Source organism: Emydura macquarii, unplaced genomic scaffold (assembly GCF_026122565.2).
Source record: "Emydura macquarii macquarii isolate MOO-44397 ecotype Brisbane River unplaced genomic scaffold, CSIRO-AGI_Emac_v2 contig_561, whole genome shotgun sequence".
NCBI lineage: Eukaryota > Metazoa > Chordata > Testudines > Chelidae > Emydura > Emydura macquarii.
In genome coordinates this window covers 4532953-4545253 of record NW_027130698.1, presented here as the reverse complement: position 1 = coordinate 4545253, position 12301 = coordinate 4532953, and the positions used below count along the sequence as shown (strand labels likewise).

The 12301-nt window shown below is 39.8% G+C and overlaps 1 protein-coding gene across 3 annotated transcripts in view; it reads left to right on the top strand.

The window, feature by feature from the left end:
• WTIP (WT1 interacting protein) overlaps window positions 1-12301 on the top strand; it is a 105722-nt gene that overhangs the window by 81565 nt on the left and 11856 nt on the right. Inside the window, exons 3-5 of one of the 3 annotated variants that reach the window (XR_010918321.1) lie at window positions 6325-6387; window positions 9587-9717; window positions 11439-11491. Coding sequence is in view for 2 of the 3 variants with exons in the window: in XM_067540073.1 (XP_067396174.1) it covers window positions 6325-6387; window positions 9587-9717; window positions 11439-11490 (246 nt within the window). In the remaining variant the exon portion in view is untranslated. Of the gene's footprint in view, window positions 1-6324; window positions 6388-9586; window positions 10357-11438; window positions 11492-12301 lie in introns of those variants that run through there. The other 2 variants (XM_067540073.1, XM_067540077.1) reach the window with 2 other exon arrangements.

Genomic DNA, 12301 nt, shown 5'->3' with positions numbered 1-12301 from the left:
TGTAGGCTCTAAAGTTTTACATTGTTTTGTTTTGTTTTTAAATGCAGTTAGGTAAAAATAATAATAATTCTATATTTGTAAGTTGCACTTTCACAATAAAAAGATTGCACTACAATACATGTATGAGGTGAATTGAAAATTACTATTTCTTTTGTTTATCATTTTACAGTGAAAATATTTGTAATAAAAAATACAAAGTGAGCACTGTATACTTTTGTATTCTGTGTTGTAATTGAAATTGTAATTGTGTTGTAATATTTTTAAATGTTAAAAAAAAACAAAATATTTATAATAAATTTAAATTGGTATTCTATTCTTGTTAAACAGCACAATTAAAACTGCGATTCATCACATTTTTTAAATCTCGTGATTGATTTTTTTTTGTAATCGTTTGACAGCCTTACATTTCACTACCCTTTTTCTTGAGAACCTGACTTTTGAATCAATCTTTTTCTGTTCTTAATATTACACTAAAAAGTACATTTGTGTAACTCAAGTGCACTTAAAAGGGAAATAAAGCTCTTTCAGTTGTGTATAACCCATACCAAATACTTTTAAGTAGAGCACGCTATTTTTTTCTGTTTGAGAGTCAGGAAAAATGCTAGTGGGAAAGTGGTACTTGCCCACTTCTGAAATAATTGTTTGTAGTAGCTGGTGCAGGTTTTGAATTGAGTTTATATTTTGACACCAGTTTTGAATAAAAGTTGCGTTCATGTTTTAGGAAGATAAGTTCTGACGTACACAACTTTTTATACAAATTACATATCATGAGATAATGGGGTGGCTGATGTAAATGGGACTACATGTGGAGTGAGGTGTTACCCAGCATGTGTCAGAACTGCACAATCTGCCCTGAGTGAGTACTGAAAGGTCAACTCCTTAGAGCTTCATTGAATTTTTCTCATTCCTTATTCAGGTAAAACTCCCACTGACACCAATGGAGTTTTACCCACGTAAAACTAAGTTAGAAGTCATGATTTGGCCTTCATTTGAGAACACAAAAAATAACCTCAGTGAGGGTTGGGACATGGAGGTCCTCAGGCCTCCAGTGCCGCAAAGGTTATGACCTCTTCAGAGGTCAACAGATGCCTAACCACTAAGGCAAAATTCTGCTACCAAGGTGAGACCTGCTTTTCAGCAGAGGTCTGTGCACAGTTTGAGCCAGTGCTCCTCTGATCAGTGCTAGTGCTTAGCTCCCTTCCATACCCTGCCTATGCACTTTGGGCAGAGGAAGGCATAAAGCAGAAGCCAAAAAGCAGGAAGAGGGGCTGATGCATTAGCGTGGGAGCAACGTGAGCAATACTCTTAACGATGTCTGCAGGACAGAGCAAGGCAGCAGGACACAAAGTATTTCAGGGAAGATGCAAAACCCAGTTCTTGACCATTCTGCCTCAGTTTAACCCCTGCCACCTGCCATGAAACTCCAAAAGCCATAGAGCCTGAAAAGTTTCTATTTTCTTCAGTGCATTTTAATAGTTTCATTTAATTATGTGTAAAAAAAATTTAAAAAAAAAAACATCTGCATAAAGCAAAATTTTATATTCTTTCCCTCTCCTAACGTGATCCCATGAATTTTTTGCATTATTGTGTTCCATGTACTAAGAGTCCCATGCAGAGAGCAGACAATAAAGGCGAGAGAAGACAGATGCTCTGCTAATGGGAAACCAAGGAGAAGAGAGTCTGTGAGGGATTACAGATGGCCTGGTCTTGGAATACATTATTAGCATAGCACCCAATTCAGAAATGAGTTTTCAGAATTAAATGCCTGAAGCATCTTGGCAAAAACTCCTGATCTACCCTCTCGAAGGCCCTTTAAGCACAAAAGAGGAGGAATCAAATCTAGGCTGAGTGGATCAAATTCAGCAACTTTTGCAGTGCTGTATCAGTGATTTTTAATAACTTCCTAACATTACTACAGACAGGTCACCCACAGTACCTGCCAAAATCTAAGCTGTTTGAACTGTTCTCACTAACCTTTTTTTAACTAGTTTTTAGAAATCTCCATTGAGAAAGCATCTGTCAGGGGGAAAGCAATTTTTGTCTTAAGTACACCAGAGAGGGGGGAAGCAGCATCAACCACTTCCAGGGCATGGTTGGGCATGTTAAGGAGACATAATGGCACGTCTTTAGTTTAAGGTAGAAGCACTGGGTCCTGAAGCCTTTTCCAGATGTATTATTTCTGAATGTGTTCTCTCTCGAAACTCCTGGTGGGAGCCATCAGGGTTTAAAAGATCCAGAGTGGATAGCTAAGGCGGGTTAAAGGATTGATTGAAGAAAAGAGAAATTTTTCTCAGTACCCGGTGGGATTATCCTCCACACATAATTTTTCATTAAATGCTCAAAAAGCATTGTTAATTTCTTAAAACACGAAGACATGTTGGACAGAGGAGTCCTTAAAATTTGAGATTATCACAGGGGACACAAAACAGACCTAAACAGTCTGGACTGAAGGTGACCTCTTTTTCCTCTCCTATTGAAACAAAAGCTTTGGGGCAAAATCATTAGAGATTTCCGCCTCTTTGGTAATCAAAGTCTGATGGACAGCAAACTAAATTCAGCTAGCCTAGGCTTGTACTTTTATTCTTGAGCTCCAATATAATTCTCAAGGTCTGTATATTAAAAAAAGAACTACCTGAAAATCTAGAGATAAATAATGGATAGATTACCAAGCTCCTGAAACAAGGGCTTGACTGTTACACAGAACATCAGAGATTATGACATCCGGAGATGAGTGTGAATAAAGAGTTAAATGTGGGAGGAAAGATTTAGGAGAAAATAGAGATCCCAGAATAGTAAATTGTTAGAAAACAAATGGATCTTGGAGATCTTTGTATTTTGGTAAGTGGTATCGTACTTTAAAGTCACGAGGGGGAGTAAAGGAGAATGCCTTAGTTTGACCATTGAATTTCAGTGCTTCCCTCTGCTTGTGTAACAACTTTAACATTGTTCAGTGTTATTCCTGGTATTAGTTTAAAAAAAAAAAAACTTCAGTGTTGTGAATGTTCAAAAATGTGTCTCATTTATCTTGGGTACATACTGTATATGGACTCATGAAAGTTCTAGATGAATATGTAATTGTGTATATTTATCTGCTTAAGGAACAATAATAGAAAAAGTCACTGGCACATTCAGAAAAGCTAATTAAAATAAGCTCAATGATTTTTTAAAATGGCAAAATATGTGCAATGTCAGAATCATAAACTCTTGGTAATAAAAAGTAAAATAAAACAAAACTGCATCTTGTAGAAGGACTGAAACCGGCGGGGTCTGTAACAAAAGCTAGTAGCCCCAGTGCAGGACTAGGAGCCAGGAATGCTAATCACCTATGATGATCTTCTTGTAGCTCCACCATCACTACAGTATCTGAGTGATTTACAGACATTCATACATTTATCCACCCAACACTCATGTGGGAATAGGGCGACCAGCTAGCAAATCAGGACAAGGGGTGTGGGATAACAGGTGCCTATATAAGACACAGCCCTGAATATTGGGACTGTCCCTCTAAAATCGGGACATCTGGTCACCCTATGTGGGAAAGGAAATGTTATCTCCATTTTACAGATGGAGGAACTAAAACAGAGAATAAGATTTTCAAAAGCATTCAGGGTTGCCTAATTGTTCCCATGGAAGCCATTGATGTCCTTAGGAGACAAGTTAGGTCAAACCAGAGCTCTTTAGAAAATCCCATCCAGTGAGAATGGGAGACTTACCAAGGAGGACATCAGGCTTTGTCACAGGAACTGAACCTGGTTCTTTTGAGCCCTAGGATTATGCCTTAAGTACACAACCATTTTTGCCCTTCTTCAATCTTGGGCAAGTCACAATTTGTCTGCCTCAGTTTCCCCACCTGCATTATGAGGAAGATAAATGTTCCTTGACAGGAGGGTTGTGCAGTTTAGTATTAGTAAAGCACTTTGAAGAGAAGAGGGGCCAAGCACTGAGTATCATTACTGTTTCAGAGTTGTCTATTTTGTGCTCTTTGTTCCTAGAATTCAAAACCTAGTACAACCGACCTGAGGTTTGAGCCCTCCATGTTTAGAATAGAAACATGTACTGCAGGGCAGAGTGCAAGAGCTGAGTTATAAATACCTGGAAAAAAACATTTATTATGAAAGGATAACACAACCTTAATGATAGCAGTATGCACCATGCTGCTTTACTGCAGAAAAAATGCTACTGAGATAAGTGGCTATCATTCTGCTGCATGCTATATAGATTTAACCCACGAGGAGAGACTAATCCTGATCCTAACGCTCATTGAACCAAAAGCTTTCAGGCTTTCCTGGATCAATACTATGATCAGAAAAGAGCACAGTATAGCGATTAAAAAGGGTCATTTCACTGAGCCCATAGGATAGTTTGTCAGTGGATTGGACTTCATGCCATTTTGCAGCATTTTCTTAAATTGGGTAATCACTCTCTTGTTACATTTTTACAAATACAATCCCCCCATTAGAAACAAATTATGGTTTTAATTTAATAGGTTTAGTGATATAAAGAGAGATTGTGTGTCAACAAAACCATTCCCTCTGACAAATAACGTAATTTATAGCAATCCCGGCAGCAATGAATGACATTAACCTGACCACAAACCATTCTGTTCTATGGGAATATGGTCCCTGTTAATCAATAACTGGGTAAATGCTCCTTTGCATTCCTTATCAAATGACAGCCAGATGGTACTGTTAAATTCATTCTGACAGGATTTTGGAATTAGCTGGGTTTATACTATTGTTAATCTTCTGATGTCTGCTCTGCTACGACCTCCCCACCTGTCTCCAGCAACCCCCTGAGGTCACAACCTTAGGAAATAGTCTAGCCAGATGGTCATTCAGATACAGGGGAACCAGAGAGATTCTCTGGGTAGTAGTAGTGTCTTTGTCTGCTGGAATAAGAATAAGAAGGCAAATATTTTGATCTTAAAGCTGTAGACAGTAGTGTGGGGAGCTGATCCCCACCATTTCTCTAGGTCTAGATGATTTCACAGTAATGCCATTACACAACGCAGCAAAACCACTTTCAGAAATACATGAATAACATTCTATGGACACTTGCGTATATTGACCATCTCATTGTTTATTTGTTAAAATTTAAAAGTTTTGATTAATCTACAGTGGTGGTGGTTGTTTTTGTTTTTGAACATTACGTGTGCATTGTTGTCCAATACACAGGAAATATTAAAGGAGACAAAGAGAAGGCTGTGAGAACTGAAATGGCGTATTATTTATTTAATTATGAACGTGCCCTTTGTGGCACCTGAAAGAGACTTCAGTTTATAATTGTTTATAACGTTTGGCCCAATATACCACCTAGCTGGAAAAACAAAACAAAGAAAGAGAATGCCTTGCTATTTTAGGGCCTAATCCAGTGACCAATGAAATCAAAGAAACTGCTCCCATTCACTTCACTGGCACTTGGATCAATGTCTCAGTCTATCAGACAGATCCATGGCTGTAAGGATGCACCATGTTCTCCAGGACCCCAGAAATGGGCTGTGGCAGATTATCTACATTTTGACATCCTGACCTTGTCTTCACGTTCCAAGTCTAGCTCTAAGACCACAGCACTTTTTAAGTGAACTTTGCTATAACCCCAAATTGTTCAAATAATCAAATGTCCAACTTACTGTGCAACCAAATGTAAACAACTGGGCAACCATTCCCTGTGATAGGAAAGAGCGCAGATATAGCAGTTTGTTTATATTGGACTGAAGAGGGCGAGGATAAAGTTCAGCTACTGCAAATATCAGTTTAAAAATTACATGGCTGGAATCCTTCAGACAAACCCCTACCCTATAGGGTATCATTCAGGTAGATCAGTTGTCAGGCTCAATAGCCTTGATAAGTCAGCTTATGAATGTGCATCTTAGTTCACTCTGTCTCTAAACAACATAGGGTGAAATCCTCACCCTATGAAACTTAATGGGAGTTTTGCTATTGAAGTGAATAAAGTCAGGATTTCACTCATAGATCCTTACCCAATTTTTACCTTTTTGTAAATAAATTCCATCCATTCCAAAACCAGAATGGAGTTAAAATCAAGATCAGTGGGAATGACATGTCTGGATCAGAGGGCAAAACTTGCTCAAGCTATTTAAGAATAGCACCTGAAAATGTTCAAAATGCAGCATGAAAGCCTTTGAATCAGTGCCTTCCAAAAGCATTTCAGACTAGGCCATCAAAATAGTATATGAGCCGAGTCACTGCTGCTTGGTCAGATGGAAAAACAACACAGCATTCATGTGACAGGTATAGTTTCAGAAAAGAAAGGAAGAGAGATTAGCAATTACTAACAATCCTTTCTCTTCTGTCATTTGAACAGTATTCGGGCTTTCAGCAAACAGCGGACAAGTGCTTTGTTTGTGGACACCTCATAATGGAAATGGTAAGAGCGTTAATTCCTTAATTGGGGAATATATTTCTGTTGATACATTTCAAGAAGCATATTGTAATGTGTTGTTTGCTTTTGACCTTATCAGACCATAGCCATGTCTCCACTATTGCCAAAGACATTTTAATCAAGGAAGTATTGTTATTAAAATGAAAATAAATTCATGTGGTGTTGCCATTAACACTTACACAGAGGAGCCCTTCTCTTTAGCTGAACTTGTGGAACTCTGATTGATGCTACTGAGAGTTCCACTAAGTAGGGATGAGGAATGAGGGGATACAGACACTAGCACTGAAAAACTTTGGTACATTTTAATATCACTCCATAAAATGTAGAATGTTTTCCTAAGGGAAAGTGATAAAAGAAAACAAAGTAATGCTGTTTCTTGTATAGCCTGGTGAAACAGCAGGAACCTGTCATATGAGAGAGAGCATGGTCCAATGACTAGAGCTGGGGGAACTAGGAATAAAAAATTCTGAGCTCTTTTCCCTTCTCTTGCCTTGTGACCTTGTGCACCTCACTTAACCTTTCTGTGCCTCAGTATCCCCTTCTGTAAAAAGGGGATAATAATACTTACAGGGGGCACAACAGCAGCATTAGGCTGCATTGATTATTGTTTGTGAAGCACTCTGTGATCCTTCAGTGGAAATGTAAAGTTATTGTTATTACTACCAATCAAGGAGAACAAAACCGAAAGGAGGAAAAAAGTACTAATTCTTGCAGCTATAAATTGTGAGTTAAACCCAGAAGAGTCACAACACAAGCTCTTTAGTTATTGCACTGGGGGGGGCCAAAGAAACTGGATTCATTTTCTGGGGCTAGAAGCTGTCATTCTGTAGCAGCAGCAGTCCCCCCTGCTGGCCTACCAGGGGCTCCTGCTCTCCCATTGATTTGCACAGATTACAGCCATTACAATAAATGAGAGCTACCTGTAAATCCTCCTTCTGTACATTGATGGGAGAACAGACCCCAGCAGACAGCAGCAGTACAGCCCACAAAGGCACCCATTGATTTGATATCTCTGTTAATGAGGAGTGGAGTTTACAGCTGTGGCTTGCGGGAAGCTAGCATCTAGAATTTATTTTTTGTTGTTGTTGTTTGTTTTTTTAAGTAAAAGAAAGAGAACGTATTGGGCCAAATGCACCGTGGGTGTGACTCCATGGACTTCACTAGAGTGACATCAGGATTGAATTTGTCCTCAGCAAATCATAAGCAAAAATCCCAAACAAGATTAAATGGACTAAATGCACATTAAAGATTATAATCTGTAGATTATAGCACAGTGTTAATAAGGTTCTAGGACACCAGTGTTTTCCTCCTGGTTTAAAATGTATAAAAATGTTAGCAAGCAGCTGTTAAATAGCTACTGAATTGCAAGCACTGATGTCTGGGAGGATCTTGAAAGGAGAGTAGCTGGGAAGATTTAGCTAATGAGGATTCTGGCTCACATCCTGGTGCCACTGGTTGGACAAGGATATTGTTCATTTTAGCCCAAGAGCAAACGTCTAGAACTGTGAAATGCTGGGGGGGAGGGGGAGTATTCTGATTTGCAGGTTTCAAGTTGGCCCCTAATTGCAGAATCCCAGGCAGGAGTCCATAATATCTAGCTGGTGGAGTTCAGTAGCTGGAAGCTTGACAGGTGATCATTTGCCTTCTCCCATCAGCAAGCATGCTACAACAAAAGGAAATAATGCTGTGAACTCCACAAATTAAGCAGTCGTCTTTGACTAATTCCTTCAAATCCTCCCCCAGTAATAAGTAGGAAAACCAACGTCTGTGCAGTAGTGGGAATCCTGACTGTCAGTGCACAGGGTAAAAAAAAATGATCCAGAACTGTGACACCTCCACAGATTTGGGCCCTGTCCCGAAGCTGATGAGTAGTTGGAATTGCAGTTGACTCAGTGGCCACGATGTCTGCAATAATTGGTCCATTACCTGTATAGCCAGATACCAAGGAGATGCATGTGGTAAAACTGTCAGATAAACAAAGAGAGAGAATGAGTAGTTTCTGAGTAGTAAGAGACATACAGATCAAATTAAACTTGATACCCAGTCACTGGATAGATAAACCTAGGGTGTTATTTAAAAAACAATTGGAATGTAGTGCATACTTTTTCCTATGCACTGATTTGAACTTTTCTCATAAAAATATCCACTGGGCTTTAGGGCCTTGCTTGGGAAGGGACCTTTAACTTGTTAACTGCTCCAGACTGCGATATGGTGAATGTACTGGGAGATGCTATTTGAAATTGCCTTCAGAAGGTGACACAGTCACCCACAAAAAATGTGCAATGTCTGATGTGACTCATTGTGAGCGGGTAGCATGCATGTGATGCAAAATAAATCCCAGTGTTTCCCCATTTGTCTTGCACAGCCTCACTGAAATACCACTGCTGCATTGGAAAGGTTTTATTTGCAAGGACAGCAGCAGGAAAAAGATTTTTTTGAGGAGACATAGAGGGTACTGTACTTGAAGCCAATGACTGAAACACACATTGTCAGAGTCTCAAAAGCCTGTGATAGTTTTGAGGTTTAGTTAATATAAACTGGTACTAAAATAGAACTGATCAGCCTGTAAAAGAGAAACATATCACACGGACAGTGAAGTAGATGTCATCCGGGCTGCATTTGCTATGGCTTAGGACAACTAATAAGGATTTGACTATTTAAATTATGTGTTTATAATTTACCATTTTCCATAGATTTATGGATTTTCAGGCCACAAGGGACCGTCTAGACCAACCCTGTATATCACAGACCATTTAATTTCACCCCTGTGTTGAGCCCAATAACTTTTGTTTGGCTAAAGCATATCTTCCAGAAAGACATCCCATTTCCATTTGAAGACATTTTTACTTTCTGTTGTGTGTGAAGACTGCAAGTTTTGGTTTAATGTACATCCATTTGCAATATCATCCCTCCATAGCTAAGGTTGAAGCTACTTTTTCAATACACTTTCAATTTTCACAGTCCCGTAACATCACCAAGGGCCTGATGTAAAGCCCATTGAAATTAATGAGACTCTTTCTATTGACTTCAATGGGCTTTGGATCAGGCACTTAGCTGGTGCAGCCGCAAAGTCAATATTTTTCCTGAGGCGCACGCTGTGATTAAAATTTAGAAATGCTGATGCATGGGGAATGTTGTCTGAAAAACAGACACTGGCTCATTTTGTTGTCTGGCTCTTCTTAAGATCTTACAGGCTCTTGGAAAGTCATACCATCCTGGCTGCTTCCGCTGCGTGGTATGTAATGAATGTTTGGATGGAGTGCCCTTCACTGTAGACGTGGAGAACAATATTTACTGTGTCAAAGACTATCACACGTAAGAATGCACATCCATTGACTGCTTTTGAAAAGTTGTAATACTGAATCATCAACAGACGCTGATTTCAATGGGAATTAGGTGCCTAAATACCTTTAAAACCCTGGGCCTAGAGTCTTACTCTCGTTTGCACTAAGGTCCCTTTACACTGCTCTAGCAGCATAAGGAGATCTTAAAGTGGGAGTCACTTACATTTACATCCATTTAAAGGCCACTTTATATTGCCAAAGTGATAATGAAGAATCAGGCCTTATGCAAGAACCCTCCCTGAGGGGCTATAGAGGTTTCTCCTGAACTTATAGGACGATGTGCACATGAGTAAATCCTCTGTTCCCTCAGAGCCTAGCTCTATTAATCATGGGCAATAATGGAGTATAATAGCCCATAATATTCCAGTTATTCCAGAATTGTTTGAGTGTCATCCCAATGTCAACTCTTTGAACTGCTCTGAGGTTTAGTAACCACTCTGGGACGCTCCTCTGTCAAAGAGAATGTAAACGCTCTTAGGTGCTGACAACGCTATACCACAAACCATGGGCCCAGTCCTGCAATGGGATCTGTTAATAGAGACCCCCTGTGCCCAAGAGGAGTCACACTGAAGTCAGCAGGACTCCAGATCCACTCTCATCCATCCCTATGCAGGAGTGGAGTGAACATTAGCACTACTTCTCTATAGCAGTGGTTTTCAACCAGGGGTACTCATACCCCTGGGGTTACACAGATGTCTTCCAGGGGGTACATCAACTCATCTAGATGTTTGCTTCGTTTTACAACAGGCTATATAAAAAGCACCAGCGAAATCAGTACTAACTAAAAATTCTTACAGACAAAAAGAGAACGTAAGCAATTTTTCAGTAATAGTGCACTGTGACACTTTTGTGTCGTTTTATGTCTGATTTTGTAAGCAAGTAGTTTAAGTGAGGTGAAACAGGTACGTAAGACAAATCTGACTTCTGAAAGGGGTACAATAATCTGGAAAGGTTGAGAACCACTGCTCTATAGCACAGTTGTAGGTGAGAATAGTGGATTAGTTCAGCATAAGCTGATTTCCCTCCCCCCAGCAAACACACACTTGTAGCCAACACTTTTTCTTGAAGTCCTTACCACTGCTTCTGAGCACAGTTGTATTATGGTTTATAACTGATAGAGCTGTAACCCCATAGGAAAGCTGCTCAAGTCCTGTGATGGACAAAGCCCTAGTGATCTTTGCCCTGCAGTCTCTCTGTCTCACTGGTTCCCAACCATTTCCATACTGAGAGCCCCCTGGAACTTCCCTTCCAGTTAGATGGGACATACCCCTCTCCCATTTAGCAGTATGAGAAGAAGAAGGTAGTCGTGCTACCCTGATACCTGTTGGGTCACAACCCCCAAGTCAAGAAACACTTCTCTATCTATGCAGGTTCATGGAGGAAATGTGTATGGCATTTAATAATAAGAGAGTTGGATTCAGTAGTCAATGAGGGAGGGGAAAAGATATCTGTTGAACCACGTCTGGATGTTTGGGGGATCTGACATGGAAAGAGAAGCAAAGGTAGAGATAGACTTGAATCAACCTCTTCCCCTGATTCAAATTCCCCAAACTTTAGCAGAGTTTGAATTCCTGATCTGGATCCATATTTTGCAGTGTAAGCCCATCTCTAGAGAGAAGCTATGGTTGAAGTGCTCTCAGGGTTCTACGTTTTTTCAATATAATTTGAACATTTTCTCTTTTTGAATCTTAGGGTTTTTGCACCAAAATGCGCTTCCTGTAACCAGCCAATTCTACCAGCACAGGTATGACATTTTGTGTGTGTGTGTATATATATATGTGTGTGTAAAACTCGTTATATAACTTGGTTGTTTGCATATGGACATTTTGAAGATCTGCTCAGATACAGTAAGAAATAGACACTTTGGCTATTCAAGCCCCCTCCCCCATGCCCAGAACCAACAGCATATCTAATATAAAATTAAACACCACTCAGCAGTAATATAATTCTTATACAATTCCAATAATAGTACTTAGCAATTATGCACCAAAGCACTTTGTATCTTTCAGCTGCTTCAGACGTATTAATTAATGTTGCTGTAAATCTGATTTAATTCAAAGCCCTGGCTAGAGAACTGAGAACAGACTATTTATTTTTAGAATCTCTCAAATTCCTATTTATTCAAGAAGTACACTTTGTTTTGTTTGCAAAAACTGATGTTAACTGTGAAAAGATACCCAGGCTCCAAACAGGGAGGTGGAGATGATGGTGTAGATTTGCTCTCTTCAAAGAGCACATGGCCTCAGCCACATCACAGTGGCATGGATGAAAGTGTTGCAAAAAGAGCAGAAAGTTGGCTACAATGGGTGAGGCTGAACTTAAGAACCGTGTGCTAGAGATGGATCTGAAGCAAAATGCCGGTTCCAAACCCCACCAAGCTTTGGAGAAGTTTGGTTTGGGACTTCGGGGCTTGGGCCCATCTCTGTCTGGTGAATTGAAATCAGAACTCCAGAACCAAACCTACTCCCCTTTCGAGGAAGACTGGGCTCTGGAGCTGCTACAAGCAGCACAATAGGACCTGAACATTACACTTTTTTTCAGAATGACCACTGTTC